Source organism: Hoplias malabaricus, chromosome 16 (genome assembly GCF_029633855.1).
Source record: "Hoplias malabaricus isolate fHopMal1 chromosome 16, fHopMal1.hap1, whole genome shotgun sequence".
NCBI lineage: Eukaryota > Metazoa > Chordata > Actinopteri > Characiformes > Erythrinidae > Hoplias > Hoplias malabaricus.
This window is the reverse complement of record NC_089815.1, coordinates 16,776,177-16,803,577: the sequence shown is the minus strand read 5'-3', so window position 1 is coordinate 16,803,577 and position 27,401 is coordinate 16,776,177. Positions and strand designations below refer to the sequence as shown.

The following is a 27,401-nucleotide window of genomic DNA, read 5'->3' as shown; positions in this document are numbered from 1 at the left end:
ATCATGTATTGCAATGCACAGATAGCACTAGCTGGAACCATCTCTCTAATACATTCCATACTATAAACGTCAGACATTTTTCAGGACAGACTGATGGTGTGAGAGGCATCCTAAAGATAATAGTGAAAACTAAGGAAATGAGAGCAACGGATTGGTCAAAAAGTCATATTCTACAGACACTATACAATTCACACAATACAGGACTCACAGAGGCTTAGACCATAATGTCATAAGCTGAATAAGGTGTGATAGTTCAGGGAAAACACAATTCCTATTTCCAACCATTCATTTAATTTCCAATTAAAATGATCACGTTGTACAAGTGAAAAAGCAAAAAATAACAACATATATTTAACCAAAATTACACAGATGCCTCAACAACTAAATATAGCATACAGTATTTCAGTAATGAGTGTTTTTTTTTTTTTTTTACAGCCTGTAATCTTCTTGGGAGCCCTGCTTTTACTTTTTCAACCAGATCTGCAAGGATGTTTTTCCACATCTCAAAGCTTGTTACAGTTTATGTTTCTCACAGTCAGAGAAATGTAATCACAATCACATTCAGTGAAACTTAGGCTCTGGACTGGCCAGTCCATGGTTTTGAGAACACCAGCAGCTTCTTTGTTTCATTTGCAAATTTTCTATTTTGGCCATTATCTTTTCTAACTACCAACTTACTTATACAAAGCTATTAATCTTTTCAGACCCATAGTGCTGAGATGTTTTCTTACAAGGGAAGGATTGAGAGAAAAACAGGAGGATTTTTTCAAATTCAAAGAAAGAGTGGAGCTCAAGTCACCTCTTGGATAGTTCCAATTTTTCTTTGTAGCTTTGAATTTTATTGAATCCACTTTTGGAAATACAAGATTTTGATTTATTCTTCTTTGACTTTGTCCCCCTTTTGTGCAAGGGTTATCTTATTTCTCTTGAGAAAGTGGTGCATAATGGCGCATTTGAGAGGAAATAAAAATAAATATAGCGTCACAGAAGTTTGCATAGTATTGTAGGTGTAGTGGTTGTTCAACTTAATAGTAAATACAATTTGACAGTGTAATTGCATCTCAATTTATAATGTGTTATAAGGCTAGAAACAACACGTCACCTAAATAAATGTTCATTATAATTATGATATTTATTTAATTTTTTGCGTTGCTCTTTTTAGTCCACTGCAAAACATTTGCTTTCATTCTAAACTTGAAAAACTGTACACTAAAATAATTCTCGTCATGATAAACCTGTTTAAATGCATTGCCATTTTCAGTACACATTTTATAACTGATTGTGAAATAAAACACAAAAGAAAGGAAAAAAAAGAAAAAATAATGTGCTGTAATTTTCACACATTAACAAAGTACCACATTTACCAAGTGTAATTTAACTTTAAACATGTTCTATAACAATGACAGGGTATTTATATTAGGTGTATTTGTTCAGATTTCTTAGTTTTACAAGCTGAACATTTTTGGCTGAATTAAATAGCAGTGGGCTGGCTTGCAAACAAACACAAACAAATATATTCAAATGCATTCGTCTTACATCACTGTACGTAAAGGGGTTAAGACGAGTGATTTTACCCATCAGTGTAAGGGACAAAATAGAAACAGCTCTGCTGGGTGCTCAAAATTCCATTCACATTCAAATTACACAGTATTTCTCTCCATTCTGTCCATTTCCATTTATAGCAACCTAAAAGCTTGAATAACAGCAAACCACACAGCAGTAAATGAATCAGTATAAGCAGCCAAAGTTACTCCACCTATTTCAGAGTATGCTGTATTTTCTGCTGAAACTTCTTTGGCTACACAAAATCATTTACATATACAACGTCTTTCATGAAGAGTGACACTTTTGTTATTTAAAGGTGTATAAAACATTAGATGTGAATAAACATTAAATCTACAATTAGGGCTTTCAGAACTTTTCGTCTAAACTCAGGGCTCAATATGGATGAGGCAAATGCCTCCTATTATAAATAATAATATTAATCAGTAGGTGTATAGTGTATACCAAATATAAATGAAAGAGAAAATAGATTTAGAAATAGCAGATTATGCCATTAGAAAATTCCAAACAACCAATTCAACAAACTCTGGGAATCTCGTGTGATAAAAAATAACTGTAAAACATTTTAAGGGTTAAGAAAAGCACAGAATTTGGATGATAATAATTTAGTCACTGTTTTTTGACTTTTTCTTTCATTAGCATGTGTCATTCAGTGCTCAAACATCTACAGAAAAAGCTCTTAGACAGTCAAGGTCTTGGCATGTTGTGTCTCTAAAGATGAGTTTGCCATTTGCTAAAAAGTAGAGAGTGGCTTTTCTCAATGTTGGAGCACATAGACCTTGCATAGAGAAAGTTCTGGATATCTAGTCCTTTGTAGTTATTCATTAGAAGTAATGTCCTTGATTGTTCTTGTCTTTTAGTTCACACTTTATTCTTTAAAAACTGATATTAATAGTGAAGAAAGACTTGTTTTTAACTTGTATGGTATGTAGAAAATTCCATCAGCAGCAAATGAGACGTCACGTTGGATAGCCCTCATTCTTTGAAGACAAGGAGTTCACATTTAAAGATATCTGAGAACCATTCTAAAGAGAACCAACTTGGACTTAAGGGTTGGGCTTTATCCCTGGGAGTCTTGTCCCAAACATGAGCCAAGTAAATTACTCTGTGGTTCCTGACAGACCAAAACATGTATCAGCTGTCACTGAATGTCCATGGTTAACAGTTGAGTTTCAGACATTTTTAACAGTAGTTGGCCCATCTCAGTGCTGGTTTGGATTTGACACAGTTTCCTGATTGGCTTTTCATGTTAGCGAAAGGTTGCACAGTAACACAAAAGTTGAGTAACACAAGCAAGGCGAACAAACTAGCTAGGCTAACCTGAACATAAATGTCCATACTAGGCTAGGCTACTTTGCTTGTCTTTCTGCAAAAGGGGGTCTTTTCCTCTTTTTAATTACACTTACAGAATACTGTCACCTGCTGGTATAGGGAGCTGCCAGCTGTAAAGTTTGTAATGTATTCAAGAGTAACTTTGTACAGTGAATATTAAGTCAATGATAGGTAAGAGGCCCAAATAAATAACAGTGGTGCTCAGAGACTTCAGCTACAGCAAACATGTAACTCTATCAATTTGCATTTGTTTACATCCAACAGGAACCAAACAGCAGTGTGGCATTCATGGATATCATATGGAATCTTCCTGGTCTGCAAATACCACAGTGCCCTCTGTATTACAGTGGTCAGGCCTAGAAACAACGCCTCATCTAGCCTGTAGCTTGTCAGCCTCTGGTCAGACGTCAGTGCTGATGGCGCGTGTGTTGGAGTAAAACTCTGGCAGGGTATGGGAGCTCAGCGAGGTGCTGTGTGTGGAGGGCAGTGCGAAGGACAGAGACGGACTCTCGTGCTGACCGGGCATGTATCCGATGCGCTCGGCTCCGTTGCGGGTCTCGTCCGTGGTGCGGATGTAGTAGGATGAGCTGTAGGGCGAGCAGGTGGGGCAAAAGCTGCGAGCCGAAAGGGACAGTGGTGCCACGCTGGCCCCGTCCAGCCTGGGAGGGCTGCAGGAGTCACAGGCCAACTGAGCCTGAGAACAGGAGGCGGAGTCTGGATCAGACCCATTCTTCTTACAGCAGTAATACTGAGATAGAGAGCAGAGATTCAGAAGAAACTAAGCAAAGTTAAAGAATCAAAACTTAGATATAGAAACCATACAAATGTTAAAGTGGACATAAAAATATACAAAAACAGAATATAAGCCCCCTACCAAACAAAAAATTTAAACCTTAACTAATAGAAATGATGGTGCTCGTCCCCTGCATGGTACAAACTCGGCTTGTCTTGGCTTATATATTTGGTTTTACGCTAGTCAAATCTGGTACCTGTAGATGGAACCTGTACTTTTTTTAGTCCTTGCTAGCAGTTCAAAGCTAGTAGGGACTAAATGTGACATATAAACCTTGTAGAGCACCGATTGGCCAAAGAAACTTGTCAGTAACAACAAAATGCAGACATCCATTACAAACTCTGTAAAATATCCAAGCTAGAAATCTTATTTGTTACCGCCAAATGTTATCCCATTTGTTGTAGTTTGCAAAGCCCGCTGGTGATTTGTGACAGCACCAGCTACATTTTGCAGGAAAAGCGACCAGGGACAAGTAACTGAAAAGTGTGTCAAATCGTGCCAAGTCAGGTCGAGTAGGTACCGTGCAATGGAAAAGCACCATTAGTTTGTTTGGAAGACATTATAATCTAACTCAGGAGTTTTATGACCATTAAACAGAGGGAATGATTAAACCTTTAAGAAACATATGTTAGTAATACAGAGGTTGTGAAAAAAGCACAAACTGTTGAAAGAAGTCTGCAATGCTATGCTTTCCCTCAGAACTCACCTGGAGCCGGCAGTAGCAGAGCACTACAATGATACACAGCAGTATCACCGTTGCAAGTATTCCTCCAGTAATAACCACAGTTCCCGCTGTCATTCGACCTGATCTCCATCAAACACTAGTAAGAAAAACACAAACAGAAGGCATACATTACTCATTCGTACATACATTATTAAGTTTGGAATCCCTTGTCTTAGAAAGAGATTAACAAAAACGTGGGCTATGTACAATAATAAATTAGTTATACAACATATAATATAATGTATACAAAATATAATGTATACAAAAACATACTGTATTATTAGAATATAATTATTGGAACTACACATCAATCATTGTTCATCATCTAAATATTTTGACTATTTTAATTAAACATCTGACACCTGTAAAGTTACATACTACAACATATTTTTAATTACAATCATACGCAAGATAAGATGTAAAATATCGTATGCCAATCCATTAGAGCTTCACATAGGACACACCCCACTCTCTTCCCACCAGCCGCCACACAATTTCTATTGTTCCAATCCTACAGCTACACCCTAAGTGTGCTGTGGCCGTTTATGAACTGATCAGCAACCAGATAACCCTTAACATCTACGGTTACTCATTGAGCCCATCACATGAGTACCCAAACCACCCACTGCATCACTAGCTCTTCACAGGGGTCATCAGGTAGGCACTTCCCCTCGTCAGTGTTTCACTGAAATAAGCCCACAACACCTCCAGAAGGCTCAACAGTGAAGTCTGGCATCCCAGACTCACACCCCTCCAAGCCAGCTTTACAGTCCTACCTCACCCTTTACCATCAACAACCATAAATCCACACTGGCCTCCCTGGTGACTAGAGCTGTACCTAGCCACACTGGCACCGTTAATGCATGCTCAGTGCCACCAGTTCCATGTGATCTTTACGTGCTACAACACCAACCACCACAACAGCACCTCTCCAGTGCATTTCCCAACTTGTCTGTGTTCTCCTTATCCACAACCACTGACTAGACCTTTCAGCTGTCTCTGATAACTCCTTCACAGCTGCCCTTATTTGAGAGGCAGTATTAACATGGAAAGGCATCGGCATCTTACGTTCGGGTGACGCTGGCACATGCCAGTGACATCGGCACCTTACGTACGGGTGACAGTGGCATCTATTTATTTTTTTTGGTGAAAGTGGCATATGCCAGTATTATCTTTTTTTTTTTTTTTTTTGGTGACCGTGGCATATGCCAGTGGCATCGATTTTTTATTTATTTTTTTGACAGTGGCATATGCCTCTGTTTTGCGCAAATGCCGATGACATTGACATCCGTTTTATGACACTGGCATATACTCCACTTCATTGTTGAACATCTGCCAGTAGACTAAGTTTAGCTAGCATTTGGATGTTTAAACTAGCTATATATTTAACTTCCCAGTAAACAAGGAGCGTCCCTGGACGTTCAAAATAGGTTTAAAAGTAGTATGTCCGTCAAACACATATTTTAAATGTCAATGGACGTCCAAAATCCATCTTAAGTTAGTTAAGTGGTGACCAATCGATAAAGTCAGTGGACATCCAAAACGCGTTTTATACAAGTAATTTATTTCGGGACCAATTAATAACGTCAATGGACGTCCAAAATATGTCTAATAGTTGTCTTTTCAATGTCTGTGTTTGGTTGTCTTTTCAACTTTCATTTTCACCCTTAAGAGAACGTTGATTAGACGGCAGTCATTACGTTATTTCAACGTTGAATCAACGGCTAATTGTTTACTGGGTAGCACACGTATGCTACTAGCATGTAAACGGACCAAACAAGTGACATGCTACAAACATAGTCATGTCACATGTCTTGGATGTTTAAACTAGCTATATATTTAACTAGCACATGTATGGTACTAGCATGTAAACGGACCAAACAAGTGACATGGCATCCCTTATACGCACACAGTCCACTGTCACTGTGTTCATGGACAAGTGAACTACAAGTTCTTCCCAGTTAGGGGTATACGACGCTCCTCAAACCCACCACTTTCAAGACATCGACATACCACAATGCTGCCAAGCAACATTACTACTGGACTACTAGATAAATTAAAATGTCTTTATGGCACGTGAAGCTCTAATAGCCTTGTACAACACTGCATGTCAGATTCTTGAAAGCTGACGTTTCAACCAAGACAATGTATGATGAAGGCTCATATGTGCTGACATCCAATTCTACTGACATATAATCCAGATTTCCCCTAAATATTTTTGTCAGTCTTATGCTATATATATAACACCATATATATATATATATATATATATATATATATATATATATATATATATATATATATATATATATATATATATATATATATATGTATGTATGTATGTATGGTGTTGTTTTTCATAGTTCTTTTAAATTATCAATACATGGAATTTGTCTGAGGCTATTTTAACATTTGTATAATATTGTACCATTAAGAACTGGAATCTATGAATCGGGAGTGGCATAAAACCCCATAGAAATGATCCTTACAATATGAAATGTGGTATTTTCTGTATAACATTACAACTTGGTATTAACTTGGCTTTATCTTGAGTTTTAATTTTAGGAGGGCAGCTGTGTCAGTAATATGCTGCAGAATACCATCATGTACGATTTTACCAACACCAGTATGTAATTAATATTATATATTAAAGTAGACTTGTTCGTCCAGTTCCCTTTTTCTCCTTTACAATAAAGCCCATGTGTTTATTTAATGACTTCTTTTTAAGTCTGTAACTTGTCCACAAAAACATGGCACTGTGAAAATATCTGACAGAAAAAAGAATTCAACATTATGTAATTACTACTGGACAGTTAGTTTAGCTGTACAAGTCATCAAAAGTCTACAAAAACAACAGATCATAAACAGCACATCATTTTTAAGTTTTTAATCTCAATAATAAGACAATCACACTGATCACAAAGGAACATTTTGACCATTAGTATTTCCTCAACATTTACCAAAATAAATATACCATTATTAACATAAAAATTCAGATTAGAAACAGACTGCTTACTATTGCTAGCATCTTTAAAAAAAAAAAAACAGAATACTTGAAATGTTTTTTAGAGATGTGGTCCTGTGTGCACTCATCACACTTTCTACAGAATGGACAAGTACTGTGAGCCTGGATGTCATGAAACAGACCATCAAGTGTTTTAAATGTGTGTCCTAAAAAGCAAAATAAATACATGATAGCATTAAGGTATCAATGTTAACATGTCAGAGACTTGCAGCACCAGAACGCAGGCTCACTAAACCTTATAGTATAGCCCTCTGCCACTTTTAATAGCATTCCTATACAGCATTCTATTGTATATTAGCAGTATAAAATGTATTTCCCATATATTACTGATAACCAGTGAACATGATACTATACGGCATTTAACATTACCTGTATAAAATAAAATAAATAATAATGGTAGCTGCACCACTATTTGTACTCATTTAATACGTAATAGTACAACACACCTACCATGCAATGTCCCCATATTGTTTTCTCATTCTTCTTGAGAAAGACATTAGGCCCCTATATATATATATATATATATATATATATATATATATATATATATATATATATTACTGCCTCTCATGTTATCGCACGGCAGTATTGTGGTATGTCGACGTCTTAAAAGTGGTGGGTTTGAGGAGCGTCGTATACCCCTAACTGTGAAGAACTTGTAGTTCACTTGTCCATGAACACAGTGACAGTGGACTGTGTGCGAATAAGGGATGCTATGTTTTTAGCATGTCACATGTTTGGTCCGTTTACATGCTAGTACCATACATGTGCTAGTTAAATATATAGCTAGTTTAAACATCCAAATGCTAGCTAAACTTAATCTACTGGCAGATGTTCAACAATGAAGTGGAGTATATGCCAGTGTCATAAAACGGATGTCAATGTCATCGGCATTTGCGCAAAACAGAGGCATATGCCACTGTCAAAAAAAATAAATAAATAAAAATAAAAAATCGATGCCATTGGCACATGCCACTGTCACCAAAAAAAAAACATAGATGCCACTGTCACCCGTACGTAAGGTGCCGATGTTACTCACTGAGAGTTGCAGAGAGTATAATTCACAAAACCTGCCCAGTTCCTACTTAAGTCCAGAAACTTATCCACCTTAACATGTATATCTTGCTAGCATACACTCATATACTGATGTTTGTCATTTATATCATCCATTTTTTTTAAACAGGCCCACTTCTACACTTGCAATGTAAAAGTTACTTTCACAATGATTTGAATGCCGGATATTTAAGTGTAGAAATATGACCAAGAAGCCAATTCTTGCAAACACAGGGAAATAAATATTCAGATATCTAATGGTAAATCAGAGGACTTCTTTGTTCAGTGTTTTCTTTATACTGAAGCATGACGATTACAACAGAAAGAAAAAAAAAAAAAAAAAAAAATACCACAAGAGGGCGATATATTACCAAACCAAAGACGTCTTTAATGTCTAACAAATGGCTTATGCAACATTTCAGTACACTGTAGAAGAGTTTTTCAAAAAAAATAAAAAATAAAAAATAACTACACCCAACTATATCAACAACTTTAGGAATTAAACTATGTATTATATAATACAATATAACATAATACATGGTAAATATTTAAATATTACTTTGTTCCGTCAATCCAAGAAGTGCACACAGTGATAATAAAAATAAAAATATCAGACTTTCTGATATCAGTATAACCACAAATATACAATGTGTTTCAGTATCAGTTCCTCACTGCCCAGAATGGACATGCAGTAATCCAATTTGTTGCTTCCTGTTTCTGGTGTGTCTCTACAGCAACAAAATCAAATCTGTCTGGCCAGAAGATTCAGTTACACAGCTCATATTCACTCAGGCCACAGCAAACTGAATGACAAACCTATATAATTCCAGTCAAATAATTATATCCTCATTACACCTCATAATATTGGTGGATGATAAAATATTCTCGCTTTGTACTACGATAATGGATGTGTTCCTGGGTTTTCTAAAAGCTTCTCAATAATATCCATACTGAAATTTAAGCACTCATTTAACTTCTGATGAAGAATCTGATACAAACCTCTTGCAACTAAAATGCCTCACTGTTAGTATGATTTATTTATTGTGTATTTATTATTTACTCTACACATTTCACAATGCTGTGTCTCTGCACATTAGGTAGTCCTGTATAATGGTGTTTAGTGGTTATGACTGATGTCATCTGATACCGGAAAATAATTGCTTGGTAAAGTTTTATTTTACCATACGGTCATAAAACATACATGTCATACCGCCAAGCACTACCTGATTTAAGTCATCGGACTTACCCTGGCATGAAATCTTACTGACTCAGTCAGCCTTGAGACTGATGGGTAAAAGGATACACATACAAACAGACAGACAGTTGGATCGGTAAGTGAGAAGGTGAATTAGATGGGAGAACGATGTCTCATGTTACTGAAATGATTAAATTCTGAAAAGGTATGATTTATTGTATACCTGGGATATATTATTAAAACTGGTAAACATCCTATCACTGAATCTAACTTTGAACCAATATGTTACTTTGTCAGTCAGGCACTAGATGGACGCACCACCTGATGGACAACAACAAGAATCATTATGAACTGATGAACTGGAACAGATGAGAGTTGCAGAGAATGAGAGAAAAACAGCATGAGAGAGAGCGAGAGAGAGAGTGAGTGAGAGAGAGAGGGAGAGAGAGAGAGAGAGAGAGTGATGCTGTCCTTTGTGAGTGGCTGTTGTTTCTATTCTATGAGTAGTGTAGAGAGCGTGCTGACAGAGGAAGTGTTGGGTCAAGCAGCTCGGCAGAATTGAATTTGACCAGGAGTGCAGATTTGATTAAGGAGCTGGCATGATGAAATGCAATCATGCAGCTGGATGAGCAAAATGAAGGCCCACAACAGACTGAGACAGAGAGAGAGGAGAGAGAGAGAGAGAGAGAGAGAGAGCGAAAGAGAATGGGAGAAAAAGAGAGACAGCTGCTCCTCTTATTCCATACTCATTCTCTCGTGCTGTGCAGGAAATAATTCATCGCTACTGATAAAAGAGGTCTGACAGGTTTTCAGAGCGAAGATTCAAAATTAAAATGTATAAAATATTCTCCCTCACTCCAAATCAAGGCAATCACGCAAGACGTTTGGAATCCAAGTTAAGTTCTTTAGAGCTACTAGGCTTAAGTGGCTAACGATACATGAGGCTCAGCGCAAACTCTATTCTAAATTATCAAACGCTCGGATCAAATGCTTTCTCTGACACATATCTATAAATGGCCTTGGGGCTAATATTGTGAGATTTTCAACATTTGGAGGTCTCTGGTTTTCTGCTGTGAGAAGAGAGAGAGGGGAAACCTGGCATGTCTGACTGAGCCACTTTGTTTTTTATGACACCGGTTTCCAAAGCACACAAAGACTAGAGAGGTAGCAAAAGTTAAGGAAATATCTGTGTTTGTTGATTACAACCATGAACATCACCTTTAAAATTTTAGAAGGTGATAGAAGAATTCTTTTAGAAGAATTTTATTTGGAATATTAGCTGCCACTATTTACTTGTGCTGTATTGGAAAGTGTACGGAAATTAAGACACCAGCATATTAAACAGAATCCTAGATGGTGCATGCCCTAAAAAGACCTACAGAAAATTGTTAAACAAACTTAGTGCTGCATATCTTGTCATCTAAGACAGTCACACACCATTATGCCAATACCAGCACAAGAGCTCAGTACTTGATAAGTGACAGAACAGAGCAACCGTAAGCTTTATGTCATCCTTCTCTTTCCCTCCCTCCTGAAGTCTGGCACATGGGACTAAGGGCGGAGAGTAGCTTGAAATTCTGCTCACACAGCAGCTCAGCGGACGGCTGGATGAGCCTCTCCTCACTGCAGAGCCTAGATTAGAGCAACAATGAAAATGCAAGAGTCTGGCACAGCTTTCAATCGCCTTTACTGCCTGAAGGGCTGCAGCGCTGATAAGAGTTCCTGCAGCTGAACACTGGCAAGTCTTCTGCATTAGGAAGCTCTCTCACTCCCCATCAGCCCAGGCAATTAACTACAGTACTATTGAACTAAGAGTACTGAGCCAGCTGGAATCGTTCAGGCCTTTGTGGAAGTCTTTCGTTAGGTAAAATTACTGGATTCAGCCCCCCTAAAGAGCATGTGTAGAATTCAGTTATTATTCTTAAATCTATTATATATTATTGAGTAACAGCTGTGAAATTTTTGACCATTTTTAGTTTATTATGCCATTTGAACACAGCAGCTGTCCTTCACAGTGTCAAAATTTCAAGAAGAATGAACCAATGAAATGCTCCAAAATCACTTGGAAATAAATCTTTTTACTTTGACTTCCACTATGATTAAAATATCATACTGCACCTCTTCTGCTCCATATTGGTGTCAATGTCTTGCAGTTTATGAAAAATATTTGCATGTGATAAGGTTCAGTATTCATCTGCATTAACTTGATGAATGTTATTTACATTTGCAAGGGTCATGTGAATATTCTTGACAAAACATCCACAGGAACTCAACAGGAACAAAATGAAATGCAGTACACAGTGACAATTTTATTTATTAAAATTAATAATGTAGCTTTTGCATTGTCACTATTCCAAAAACAAAGCAGTAGTCCTTACACTGCATTTATTCCAAATAAATGAAATATCAGTATATTACAACAGAGGCCTGTGAACTGGAATATTGCTTTTGTTGAGATTTGCATGATTATGTTTTAGCCTGGTCACAGTTATTACAAATAGTTAATAACGATAAATTAATTCATTCATTATCTGTAACCGCTTATCCAGTTCGGGGTCAGGATGGGTCCTGCCTGGAATCATTGGGCGCAAGACGGGAATACAGCCTGGATGGGGTGCCAGTCCTTCAGGGCAACACACTCACACATACAGACACTTTGAGCCGCCAATCCACCAATGAGTGTTTTTTGGACCGAGTGAAGAAACCGGAACACCCGGAGGAAACCCATGCGGACACGGGGAGAACACACCTCACAGACAGTCACCTGGAGCAGGGCTCGAACCCACAACCTCCTGTTCCTGTGACACTACCTGCTGCACCACAGTGCCGGCCACGATAAATTGACCCCAGTTATTTTAACATAGCTATGTTAACAATATTTTGATCAAAATAAATATATAACAGGCACTTTTTCATTTATTAGAACTTAAACTGCATCTGTCATTTGTGCGCTACTAAATATAGACAATTACAAAGCAAGATAAACACTCTTCTAATAAGTGGCTTCTACCACTTTAACGTGGCTGCTTAAACAACTCTGCCACCTACTGAAACTGAAATGAGCATTCAATCTGTGCACACACAACTGACCACAGGATGACATGTCCTAGAGTAGCTGCATATGAATCTAAGACCACCATACACAATGCCAAACATGGGCTTGTGGGGTATAAACCCCCAGCACTGGGCTATGGATCAGTGGAACTTTTCAAAAGTGACTGAGCTCCATCTAAGACTTCGGAATTAATTTGAATTGCTGTTTGCCATCCAGAACGAATGATCCAACGTCATCAGAAGCTCACTTCGGTAATGTGTATGTGGCTGAATGCCATCAGATCCTTTCAGCCTTGTTCGAGCAATTAGTGTAAACAACAAATTCATTCCAAAAAAAGGGGCACTGTGCAAAATGTAAATAAAATAAAATGCAATGATATGCAAATCATAAACCCTTTAACCCTTTAAAATTTAACTGAAATTTCAAAACCAACATTTTAAATGTAGAAACTGAGAACCTTTATTATGTTTTTGAACACAATATGTCCATTTAAAAAAAAAAAAGTTGGGAAAAAGTTGGAATGGGGAACCAGAAGACATCAATTAGACCAAAATGGTGTAATGATACAAAACATATATTAGTCAATGACAAAAAACAATCAAAGCAAAATAACAAAGAATCTGGGAATTTCTTAATCTACAGTACATAATATAAAAAGTTTAAAAGAATCCAGAGAAATCCAAAAAGAAGCCCAAAACTAATATTGACAGCTTGAGATCTTCAGGCCCTCAGGTTTCACTGCATTGCAGACAGCCAGGTTTCTATAGAGGAATCGCTGCCTGGGTTTATTAAAGACTTGCCCTCACAATACGTCGCTGCATCCACAAATGTAAAAGAAATGTTTCCTGTGGTCCAAGGATTCAAAACTTCTCTTTGGAAATCATGGACACTGCATCCTCTGGGCTAAAGAGGAGAGGGAGCATGCAGCTTTATTATAAATGTTTCTTCCAACTACAGGAAACTGCCAAATTAAAATCACTCCTGGCCTTTCATGACCTAGAAAAAGTCATTCTTGCTTTTATTTTGTCCTGATTAGGCTATTGTAACTCTCTTTGTTGGAGTAAACCAGTTCTCTCTTAGACATCTTCTGCATCTTGTTCAGAATGCTGCTGCTAGGCTCCTGACGGGCACCAAAAAGAGAGATCATATCACCCTGGTACTGGCCTCTCTCCATTGGCTCCCTGTACAATTCCGGGTTCATTTAAAAATTTTACGGTTTGTTTTTAAGGCCTTAAATGGTCTGGCTCCCTGTTATATCATTGACCTACTCTCCCTCCATTCCAACAAAAGATCTAGAGATCTAATGGATGCTCATGGGTGATTAGGCTTTCACAGTTGCTGCTTTTAAATCCTAATGTAAAACCTACTTTTATTCCTTAGCCTTTAGAAGGCACTTAAATGTCTGTGAGGGTTTTTCTCTCCTTGTTGAAGTTCTGTTTTATGTTGAATTTTTTTTAGTTTATATTCTCTGGTTAATTTTACTGTTTTCCTTTTTATGCCAGATTTATTTCTAAGGATCCTACTCTGCTGCTAATTTGCTTATCATCTGCAATTGTTTCTGCATTCCTTATTATACTGTAATCAATTTCATGCTATTTCTTTTATAGCTTTTTTCCCTCTTGCCTTCCTTTCTCTACCTATATTTTTATTATATTCCTATATTGTAAAGCACTAATAATTTGGGAAACAATAGTGATTTTAAATGTGCTCTATAAATAAAATTGATTTACTTACTTACTTATGCACCTGGCATGTGTGATTGCACATCGAAGATGTCCGTATTGTCAGCTCTAATTAAACATTAACAGTGCCTGTTAATGTTTAATTAGAGCTGACAATACGGACAAATTTGATATCACAGTATATTTCTTAATTTCTTAATCTGGGATTTGTCAATATTAATATTTTTAAACTCACTTTATTTATATTTAGAGGTTTTGGAACGATATGTTGTCACCCAGACCTTGTCTTTTTCAGGGAAGGTCTTGCTTATTTCTGCAAAATAATGCCAATCCACATTCTGCATAGAACAGCAGGGTCCCATAGTAAAAGAGCGGTAAAAGTAGCTCAGACTCATTTGGAGCACTATGCAATCAAATGTAATATAACAGAGACCAGAACTGTTGAGCAGCTGAAATTCTATATCAAGCAAGAATGGGAAATATTTAACTGAAGAATTACAGCAATTGGTTTCCTAGGTTCCCAAAGTGTTGTGAGAAGAGGTGATGCATCACAGCGGTAAATATGCCCGTCTGCACTTCGTTATAAGATGTTGTGGCATGAAATTCCAAATGGGTATATATTTAAAAAAAAAATACAATTTCAGTTGAACAGTTGAAATATTGTTTTTTTTACTATTTTCAATTACATATAGTATTTAAATTATTTGTACATCACTGCCTTCTATTTCTACTTATAGCGTCCCAACTTTTCTGGAAATGGAGTTTGTAAGTCTCAGAAGAGTAAAGTCTCTGGTTTAATAAACTCTATTATTTGTAACATGCCCTCCTTGTGAGTCTTGGTTGCCTCCAGCTTCAAGGGAGTTTTCCTTGCCACTGTCACCTTTGGCTCACCTGGGGTTATCAATTTCATTCATTCATTCATTGTCTGTAACCGCTTATCAAGTTCAGGGTTGCGGTGGATACAGAGCCCACCGTAGGTGGGAACACACCTTGGAGGGTGCACCAGTTCTTTAGTGGGTGACACACACTCTCACACATGGACACTTTTGAGTCGCCAATCCACCTGCCAATGTGTTGTTGGACTGTGGGAGGAAACTGGAGCACCCGGAGAAAACAGGGAGAACAGAGAACAGGGGAAAACACCCCAAACTCCTCAGACAGTCACCCAGAGTGGGACTCGAACCCAAAACTTCCAGGTCCCTGGATCTGTGTGACTGAGACACGACCTGCTGCACCACCGTAATGCCTGTTATCAATTTTGATTTTTATTTAATTTTCAATTTCGGTAAAGCTGCTTTTTGAAACCATCAGGTTGTAAAAAGCACTATACAAATAAATTGGACTTGACTGCAACAAATAGGGGGCGGCAAGGTGGTGCAGCAGGTAGTGTCGCAGTCACACAGCTCCTGGAGGTTGTGGGTTCGATTCCCGCTCCGGGTGACTGTCTGTGAGGAGTTGGTGTGTTCTCCCCGTGTCCGCGTGGGTTTCCTCCGGGTGCTCCGGTTTCCTCCCACAGTCCAAAAACCACACAGCGGATTGGTGACTCAAAAGTGTCCGTAGGTGTGAGTGTGTGAGTGAATGTGTGTGTGTGTCTGTGTTGCCCTGGGAAGGACTGGCGCCCCCTGCAGGGTGTATTCCCGCCTTGCCCCCAATGATTCCAGGTAGGCTCTGGACCCACCGCGACCCTGAACTGGATAAGAGGTTACAGATAATGAATGCAACAAATAGGGTCAAAGTACCCTATTAAAATAGGGTTTATTTCAATATAACATTTGTGCAAGCATTACCCTATGAACATTTAGTTAAATACAGTGGCGGTTCCTGCTAAATCTCTTGCAATTGTTGTGATAACTGCTAAGGTGACTTGTTCACTGGACAAATTAAGAGCTAGCCATCTAGACAACTGGCAAATTGCACTGTACATAGTTATAAGGAATGTAGCTTGACAGTGTCATCTAGAGTTTTATTAATGTGGTCACCTAATGTAGAAATACAACCAGTAGCCACTAGACTCATAAAGTTTTCTCTTAATCTACATACTGTACACTATTTGTGGAGAGGTTTGCAGGAGTTCAATAAAAAGGTCTTCTTTAATAAAGTTACTTTGCCTCTACAGTGCATCAACAATCAACTGTGGTCATAAATACATAAATTGCCATTGAGTCGCCCTCACAGATATTTTGAAGCGAGTTCAGCTTTATCATTCATTCATTCATTCATCATCTTTTCCGCTTGTCCATTTCAGGGTCGCTGTAGCTTTATCACTACTTATATATAATTCTATACACTTTTCACTATTCAGTCTTCAGATATTTAATTTTAGGTGCAGGAGGTCCAGAATAAAGAGTATTGTGAAGTTTATGGAAGTCGTACTGATCAGATCACTAGTTGCTCTCTGTACTGGGCTCTGGCTGCTCCAGGTATCAGTAGAGGGTTGTGCCCAAAATTAATCAGTGCCCTATTCACTATATACTTCACTAAATAGTGAGCAATGTAGGGAATAGAGTAGGGGTCCATTTGTGAGAATGTATTGAAGGCTCTGCAGCTCAAAGCCTTTTTTTGAGAGGAGTCTGGGGCAATTTTCCACCATCTTGAAATTGCCCAAAAAAAAAAAGATCCAAAACTGTAGTAGAATGAAAGGAAAAAAAATATTTCCTCCCTTTCCCTTTTGGTGGTGCATCGCCCCATTACCCTGAGGAACAAACTGCCCCTGGTCATAAAGTATATTTAATAGGTCTGTTTGACCATTGCAGCTGTAAATAATGATGTCATGGTAGCTATGTAACATACACATGTGTGTTTAGACTGCTTTCATATAAGATATAATTTTAAAGTTTTACATACATTTACATCTACCCTTTAAGCACAGCCCTGGCAGATATTAGCAGCCTGGCTAATACATTTATTTACTTAATCCTTTTTTTATTATTATTTTTATTTATTTTATTTTAACTCGTGATTCTGTCCATCAGCTCAATAAACTTCATCCTTTCAGCTGCCACAAGCGTAAAATCCCTTCAGCACTGACCCAGCCAAACTCTACCTCCCTTCCCTTATCTGCTCTGTCCAGTCTGGGCACACAGCCCTCTTTTATCCCATCCTTCACTCTCTGTCTGTCCTCATCATGACATCCACTTCTCCTCATTCCATCAACCTGACTGCTCTTTCTCTCACACTATCTGCCCCATCTTTATCTGTGTTCCATTTGTCCACTTCCTGTCTGAACCCAAAGGACACCCTCTCTATATCCACACTTGAATGGAAGCCATTTCAGCATGCATGCTGTCCGCGTTGGAGAAGCTCATTGGAAAATAACAATAGGTCCCATAATTACAGCCCATAGCCATTAACAGTGCCAAGCAGAGGATAACAAGCAATAACAAGCAAAAGTGCTATTTAAATATAATTAGAAAACACTGCCATTTCAATGACATAATATAATACTCCCTGCCAAACTCGGCTACCTCGAGTACTGTTAAATGGATTTACTGTCATGCATAAATAGTCTCATACCACTGCTCCTTTATGATAATGCTGTTTAAAACTCCACCATTCACTCTGAAATGTCTTTTTTGGACAAATGTGGCTGATCATTGGAACTCTAGCACATAGGCAATGAATTGTATTCACTTAGTAAGTAGCCTCACTTCATATAAAATAAATAAATACATAAATAAAGAAATAATAATTAAAAAATAATAAAAAGGGAGGGAGGAGGGTGCATGCAGAGTTCATCATTTGCTATAAATGTACACAATTTATGCATTAGTTACATTAATCACATGCATCCTCGCCTGTTGGCTGGTAACCAATGCCTCCAATAGTGATATGCGACACCACACATTTCCCTTTCCGATCGGACAAGTAAAACCCAGGCTGGTATTGCAGATGCAAATACTGATATTTTAACTAGTTTATATCTGATTCAGCAAGGCCAAATAAAATAATATATATAATAGTCATAAGTTTTATTTTTTAACAATAATATTTACTTATAACTATTAGGCATTCTATTTACCAGTTAATTAAAGGAAATACTTCTACACTGGCCCAAAAATGACTGGTATTAGCTGGTTTGACCACAGCAAAAAAGACTATTATAAATAATTCAAATTGTTAAAACAATGGTTACAATGACAATATTGTGTCCCTGAAACTGACTACTGAAATTATGATCAAAGCTAAATCTGCCACAGTATTGGCATGGGATGCAATTAAATTAGCTCTTAAGTATTGCAGGAAATGTACACACGAGTCTGAAAACATGTGAATCCTTCCCCCACAGTCAGTTATAATCGTTGCCCTATCAGTTATACACTACCTGGATATGTGTGTATTGTTGGTGATGGTTGGGTAGGTGTTAGTGGTTGAGGTTGTGGTGGCGGAGGTTTAGCAAAGGGAGAAGTAGTTCCTAAAATGTGCCACTATCTATGGTTGCATTTTATCATTAATAGATAGCAAGGATATACCTCCAGCCAAAATAAATGAATGAATTATATAGATATTTTGGATCCAGAATCAATTCTTAAAAGCAAATGCAAGGATTGGAAGTATCGATATTTAGGTATCGATCTGCTTTCCAGAATCATTTTGAGTAGTGATTTTGAACACAAGCGACAGTACAATGGCTGTTACTTACTGGAACTAATACCCATCTCTGAATTTCCGAATATTATTAACTGAAATTACATAAGAACAATCACTGAAACCTCATGAAGACCAATTTGACAGTTTCAAGCAAGTGTGTAAACTTGTCAGTCTATCTCTCTTCATAACTAAAACCTCGAACATTTAGACTGTCTGAACAGACTGTTGTCTTGTTAAAAGCAGCTGCATCATTTAAATTTGCCAACGTGGGACTTTTCCGTATCATGAGATCAATTTTTTCCACTGGGAAATCAGCAAAGAGCTTTATTTAATCAGTACTACAGAGAAAGCTCATTTTAACGTCGACTGTATGTTACAGTACACATTTTAACAAGTCTGTATTTCAGAGGGCCAACAACTGCAGGACATTAGTCACAGTGTCATGCTCAACACACAGAGAAAGCAAAATGCATTTATTTGTTTGGCTTCCCAGAAAATCCCCATTGCCTACATAAAGCATGCCAGTGTCTAAGCTGCTCTGTTTTGGAGGCTACAGATGAAACATGGTGCCCTTTTTCATCACTGGGCAAAAACTGAAGTGGGATTCATGGCCAAAAAGCTAATGTAATTTATGTATTTCTATTTCTCAGGGGAATTTTTATTCTGTTCCAGTGAGTTAGGGTACAGTACTCAGTTTTCCTGTAATAACACTGGATTCTCCTTCGTATAACAAACCTTGTACACTAGAATAAATTAAAATAAAATAAATAATTCTTTTTTTAATTAATTAACAAACATACTTTAATTTGGTTGCAGATAAATATATAATGATTCCAGTATCTTAGCCTGGGGCAACTTTACATGATTCACATAATTAGCAGGACACTAGACAAAGCAGTAAAACTATATAATACAGGAGTTAAATTATAATTAAATAAATATTCAGTATTCATCACTCCAATATAGGAAATCAAATCTCTTATCTCCACTTCATCTTCTACTAAATTTATATAAAGTCTAAATTATAATTTTAACTAATAATATTATTAATATGGCAGATTCAAACTTTTGAACAGCACTGTACCTCCACAGTGGTAAATAAATAAATAAATAAATAATGTGCATTGAACCATTTCTATTGCTCTATCTTGTATGATATGTTCACATGATGTAAAAGGACATCATCATTTCAAGGCCACTCTAGGGCAAATTTAATAAAAATGTAAAACCATGAATCAGACTCATGTTTGAATAGGTCCTAGATTCAGCTAGATTCACCTAAAACAACAACCTATTTTATCCAACTTAGGACATTCATTTTTAAAGTGAACAGGGACAGATACTACTTAAGTATTAATAGATCACATAAAGATGCAGTCTAACGTCTGTAAAAGGTAAACTCACAACTGAACAAGGTCTTGCTAATGTTATCAATTTATATAGAACATATTACACTGATTAATATCTCCATTTTAGCTCTCTCAAAGTACACGCAATCACAACTCACATATAAAGTGCAATGCATAAATGGCAATAAAACACAGACTGAAAAAGTGTCATGTCATCTTCAGTGTAAAGGGAATAATGCTGGTAAAGCCAGGGCTGCAAGATATATGGTAGTTCCACATGAGCTTCCCAGCCCAAGGACAAAGCTGGAGCCAAGCTCAGATTTCCAACAACCTTAAACCACCACCCGCCTCCTTATTCAGCACTTCCTCTGTCATTCACTTTATTGACAGTGGCCTGTACTGTACTGCTGGAAAATGAATAGTTGTATTTAATGAACTTTAGTGCAGAGATGTTATGCTTGCCGGATTGGTGAAACAATAAAGTAGGTGCACATTCATCAGTATGCAGCTTTTAAACATGAACTGGACCTGTTTTCTAATTATACTGCTGTATATTCAAGAAAGCCATAAAAAGCTGAAACAGCAAATGCATAGCTATCAACATAGTGAGCCAAGAGTAGCAGTGGTGTTGGCTCAAAATGTCCTCATATATAGGCTGTAAGTCCTTCCATAGTTCTAATGGACTTTACATTGGAACAGCTTCACATGCTTGATGCAATTCATGTCTCCTATTCTATTCAACGTTTTTGCAGGAAGGCAGAAGAGTAGTGTCAGGGTTAGGGTTAGGGCTCATGGTTCCTTTAGGAAAAGTATGAATGAGCTTGCACAGTATTAATATCTGCGTTGTGACAGCTGGTCAGTTTTTCCCATAACCAATTCATATTTACTTGTGCTTCTTTCACACAAAATGCTTTAAAACTACAGTTAAATGGTTAAAATCTGGTTAGCCAAAGCATTTCTGTATATTTAGGTCTTTAATAGATTTTAATCTTAAATTATAGAGACTTTAGACATTACAGAGAGACTTCAGCGTACAAATTATTCATGAGAGTAATGATAGGAAGAGTTAAATAGGTTTTATTGTAGACACGGACAACACTGGTTCAAATCACTACCAGTGTTAAGAAAGAAAGAATGTTGGTAGCTTACTGGACAGTGGAACCAAATCAGTGGTGTTTCTCAGCACCATTTCAGGTATGCAAATAATACCAAACTAACTTAACATGTTATAGCTTCCACTGCCTTATTATTTAAACCATAATAAGGTAACCATGAAACCATGAGTGAAAAGTATTATTTCCAGCTGAACATGGGGAATAAGAAATCTGAGATGACTCTGAGATCATTCTTTTCTGAATTTAATATGTTTGGCCCTTAATAACATACGTTCCATAGGAAGATCTATATATTAAATATTATGCTTTCATTCATCAAAATATCAGATTGTGGAATATGTCATTTGCAACATATTTCCCTTTCCTAAGTGAAATAATACTACTGTGCCCTGGTTTCTGAGTGTAATTTCCAGTCGTTCTGAGGAAGACACTACCTTTGTACTTGGAACCATGTGACCCAGCAAGCATAAAAACCTGGCTTTCAATAATTCAAATGGCATTCCTGCAACAATATTCCTCCATCAGTGGGCAATTTTAGGCAGGTATTCAGCCTGAGAGTCCTCCCCCATCCTTCTCAAAAAGCACTCATCACCATGCTCATAAAAAGAGGATATCCATACAGAATATGGTGGACCACATAGAAAGAAAAGATTTCACATCAGAATTACACCTTCGTCATTTGCCCAGTGCCATCATCATTTTTATATTAGGAGCTTTGAGACAGATTTGAGTCCATGTGGTTCAGACACATGAGAAAATTACATGTGGATGTAAGAATAATTATTTCCTAAATTAAGCAGTTAAATATATTTTCTATTAGAACAACACTTTGTGTCTCCTTTCTTGTCATCATCATATATTTTTACATAATAATAATAATAATAATAAAAAGGTGCCTGTTATATTAAGCTAAATATTGGGACTACACTATTGAAATACAGTATACATATTACATATGATAGAGCATATAGTTGTATGTTATATAGTACATTACATACTGCATTACACCTTGTGAAGGACTGGTGCCCCCTCCAGGGTGTGTTCCTGCCTTGTTCCCAATGATTCCAGGTAGGCTACGGACCCACCGCGACCCTGAACTGGATTAGCTGTTACAGATAATGAATGAATAATTGAACATACTGCACTACAGTTGTTTTATTCATTTCAGCAAGTTTTGATGTGCCTTTTTCTTGGTCCCAAAGCTATAAACATTGTTTAAAATTATACTAGAACATACTGAAAGTAAATATCGAGTTACAAAATCCTATGCAAGAAGAAATACATTTAATATGATAGATTTTTCACTAACAACTGTCCATTGAACCAGTCTTACTCACACTCACATGGTCTAGATTCATCTCTCTGTAAAGCATGAACCTAAGCTTGGCTCGTTTCTGACTGGTTTGCCTAGTATGTTTTTTTAACATCATTAAATAAGAAAGAGATTTTCCTGCAAAAGAACATGGAGTTAATCCTTATTACCATCAATAACAGAGCGGACAGAATCAACAAAGTAAACAACAGCTAGATTTAATGCATCATTGTCTGAACAGGTACATAACAGGAGTAAACTGATAGATAGATAGAGATTGAAATAGTGATGTGTATGAAATATTTACTTTTGTATGGAAAAGAGATAATAGCATCACAACTGAATGATCTGGTCACTATTTCTAATATCTTACACACCCTCCAGTGAAAATTAAGGTGTTGTTTTATTTATCTAGTGAAAATGCCCATGTGTTGCTATTCATATGCAAGAATTATGCACAAATAAACACTCAGCATCATGGGTGAGCATTTCCATTTTGAAACTGCAGTGCTCCAAAGACTCAGAGACACTCAGGGTTTCTTACATCACTAATATAAGGAGCCAATCCTGTTTATTTCTGGGGTGGGGTGGCTTTGAGAGTCACAACTATAGTTGTAGAGTTACATATAAACTACTTCTAGGCATGAGGAGAGGGTTTTTTTCCTGAACAGATACTAGATTTTACGGGTTTCATCAACGAATAAATGGGAAGTTAAAATCTGCTGAAAAAAATCTAGCCTAATAATTCTTATTTGAAAAATTGTAAGAATATAAGAATTTTTTACTACATGCTAATATTGTTTTTAAATGCCTTCAGAATTTCGATTTATAATTTAGATTTGATTTCATAATTTATAACTATATTTATAGAACTATACTCTAAACAAGCAAATGCATTTACAAGAGCGAATATCTCAATAATTAACATAAACTCACGGTGATTACCGGCTGGATTAAAGATAACTACTCTTGAAATGATGCAACTACATAAGCAACTTTACTTAGACCCACTGTAAAGATTCAATATTCATTGTAAGCCGGATATTTCCAGTAGCTGACTCCAGATTTTCCAGACAGGTCTGTGATTACTACATCGTGCTGTAACAGTGTACTGCTCTTAAGAGACTCCCTTTCGACCTCAAATCTTTAAGACTAGCGCACAAAACACATCACTACAATCCGTCTTCCTACCAAAACAGCTTTAAAACGTACCTTGTACTGTCTTTGTGTGAGGAGAGATGCAGCGGTTTGTGGGTGAAGAGTTGAGAGCCAAATGGACTAGAGCCTGCTACCAGCTCCAGTGCTCAGCTAAAGCACAACACTGTGGCTCCATAATCCACAACATCACCGAGCAACACAAACTCTCCACAGGGCGCGATGTATCAGTCCCGTTTTCTACAGCTTGTATTCTCCCCGACCTCCTTTCTTCAGATTGTGAGTGAGGAGAGTTAGCTCGCTGTCTCCGTGTGTGTGTGTATGGGGAGGGAAAGCTATGAGCTGCAGCTGCTTTGTGTGGATGCAGCAGCAGAGCCTCAACTGATGGATGGTTTATTGGATACAGGTCAGAGAGCAGCCCGCATCCACACACCGAGGAATAAGGAGGACTTCCTCTCAAACTTAAAGCCATTAACGAGCAATAAGCCACCAAAAGTAAAAGAAAAAAGTATATATATATATATATATATATATATATATATATATATATATATATATATATACTATTTGTTTTGCAAGTCACATGACACAAATGATCAGTCCCAGAATGAACCACTTTATGCTCCAGAAAGCGGGTCACCCACATGATGCAGCATGTTTCATACAGGTTTAGTTCAGAATATCTAATACATCGAAGCTAGTGTTTTTATGATTTGAAGAACAACCACTGAATGAAATGACAGAGTGCTAGTTTTGTTAAATGCTAGGTTCTCTAATAACATCCCTCCAAATATATCAGTTTTCCACAATACTTATGATTTTTTCCAAATTATATGTACAACTGGGATAATACACCATATCTGAAGAACTACACAAAGTCCACATTTTCCATACATTTTAGCCCTCATTCCGATTATTGTATGTGAAATGTTTTTTGTATGACACTATAAATAAAGAAACACTAGGTAGATTTTTACATTAAAATTACAGCTTCAAAATCATTGTGATGCTTGACTGACCTGTAATAAGGGGTTACCGTCATTGCTACTCCGGGCTCTGTTGTGCAGAAACAGCGTTATGTAAATTTTGGAGGAGGAACTACTTCCCTCCTCTCCTCGCATTGATTTCAGTACAGTGCTGTACAAATGAATGACACTAGAGGGAACCCTAGGAGCAGCCGCCCCAACCCAACCCCTCCTTTAACTTATGAGTCATGATGTTTACCACTACACACAATGTATTAAATATTCAAATCACTAGTGAATCTGCATGCGTTGTTTTTTAAATACAACATTGACCATGTTAATTAGTAAGGGTTAATAGCATCTAGTAACAATTTTGCCTTAAAATGTCCTGTTAAAAAAAGAATATTACAAAAGTGTTTAGGCCATTATCTCAGGCACCACGCAATATTCATAAGCATGTCATGTGATAACTTCCAGTGAGGTAGCTTGTGGAGTTATTACACACTTCCCATAAGTTCCCATAAGTTTACATTTCCCATAACCCTATTGTAAATAATTCTCACTTGGCGTGCTTGTTTCTAGAATGGAGCATTTCACATTAACTCAACATATTATTATTAAACTTATTAGTTGTATTATTATTACTATTATTATTGTTGTTATTATTATTGTTATAGCTATTAGTCTTAAAGTACCAGCCTGACCACCTACACCTAAAGATCAAAACTAATTCTGAAGCAGAATTCAGGTTGGTTAGTCCAAACAGATAATTTACATGACAATCTTTGAGACATAGTAACAAATACAGCTTGTTTAATTATATGGAAAACACAGGTTAGAAAATGGTCATAAAACGATGACATTTTGGTCCACAAAATAATTATTATAAATTAGGGTGACCAGACGTCCTCTTTTATCCGGACATGTCCTCTTTTTTAGACTTAAAAAAATGCCAGGGCGGAATTTCACAAACGTCTGGGATCTTGTTTTTCTAGAGCTTACATAGAATTTCGAGATGCGTTTCGTTCAAACTAGTCCCGCCCTCCCCTACTCCGATTGGTTCGCTTGAGTGAGAAGGGGGCGTGGTGAAGTAGCCTAAAATCGTCTGATTGGACGGTCTGACCGCAGAGCTATCGTTATTGGTCGATAACCTTTTCTGTAAACATTTAATTGGTCAGTCTGCACGTCAGTAGTCCTTGTTTACGTCAGGGAAAGCTCATGTACTCACTCTCATCTCGAGCAGCTATGCCGAAACGTAAATGTAAGTTCTCGGAGGACTTAAAAAAAGAAATTCCCGTTTTGTGTAGCAAATAAAGGTGTAAAGAACCTAAAAGCACACATAGGTTCAGCTAAACTCATCACCCCCACCCCCCCTTTTTCACCATCACAGGTCTGGTCACCCTATATGAATGCACTTAAAGCTAAAAAAAAGTCAAATGGTTAATGGATAATTATTTATTTCTCCTCTTCTACGGTCCTTTAAAGAGGAACTTCACGGATTGCATCTGCCTGGATTTACTTTGGCTTGCTTCTCCATCCAACTGCTTCAAGCTATGTGACCTTTGAAGGGTTGCTTGCATTTATAGCCCTTTTCATATCCCTATAAAATATTTTTCCCCAGAGTTGTACAAGGAATACTGTAGATACATTTATTGCCTAAAAACCAAAGAAATTAATATTTAATATTACATTTTACTCTCCCATCCAGACACGACACTGCCAAGATATTTACATTGGATACAATATGCAAAACCCATTCTGCCTTCAGTGCTGAGTTAAATTCTAGACTCGTCAAAGACTAGTCTCAAGTGAGTTTAGAGCAGGTATTGTCCTCTGGACTTTCCATCTTAGATGTTCCTAAAAGATCAGGCCTCTTCAGGGCTTGGTCAAAGCAAGCTCATCAAGGTTCCATTAAATAAATGTCTCAGTTAAGGAGTGCAAGAAGAGTCCAAGTTTGCTGAGCAGACTCTACAGCCGTTTGCCTGCCTCAAAAATGGAGTTATGGATGCAGCCAGACTAAAGATGTGCCATTTTGGTAATTTAACATTCTTCCTGGCGCTCAGCGGAGCAGTGGTCCTTCCAGTGAACATCGTGTCAAAGCGAATATTGCAGAAACTAGGGTATGAATAAGTAGACAAAGAATGTTGTAAGGCCATGAAAGCTCATAAAAACAGGTTAAATCAGGCCAAAGGCTCCATATGGGCTCATTGAACGCCTGCAACAATGCAGGGGGAGGGGCATTCATTACATTGTCTTCATTAGTAGTGTAATTCATGCACTTGCTGAATAATTTCCAGCTGTGTTGAGGCACATTGGTTATGATAGGACAAGTAGAGTAGCTTCAGAGCTGTTGGATTGAGGAGGTTGATGAACATATCTGCAGGGTAGGGTAGTGTGTTTGTAGAGCCAGGAAGGCTGTTATATGATGAACACACTCCGAGCTGACAGGGATCAGCACTTAGAGCTGCAGGGCAGCAAGGCCAGAGCCAGGTCATA

At 37.4% G+C, this 27,401-nt stretch overlaps 1 protein-coding gene across 1 annotated transcript; it reads right to left on the bottom strand.

Moving 5' to 3' along the window:
• Nucleotides 1-314: 314 nt before the first annotated feature.
• fam163ab (family with sequence similarity 163 member Ab) lies at nt 315-24,184 on the bottom strand. Its single transcript, XM_066647930.1, has 3 exons — nt 23,998-24,184; nt 4,395-4,509; nt 315-3,643 (listed from the first exon to the last, which is right to left on the bottom strand). Exons 2-3 carry the CDS (start codon nt 4,485-4,487, stop codon nt 3,296-3,298), a joined length of 441 nt encoding a protein of 146 aa, XP_066504027.1. The 5' UTR covers nt 4,488-4,509; nt 23,998-24,184; the 3' UTR covers nt 315-3,295.
• Nucleotides 24,185-27,401: the final 3,217 nt, after the last annotated feature.

Coding starts and splice junctions, on each gene's coding strand:
- fam163ab (XM_066647930.1), bottom strand. CDS start 4,487: ATGACAGCGGGAACTGTGGTTATTACTGGAGGAATACTTGCAACGGTG. Junction 3,644..4,394: donor TCTGCTACTGCCGGCTCCAG/GTGAGTTCTGAG, acceptor TCTCTATCTCAG/TATTACTGCTGTAAGAAGAA.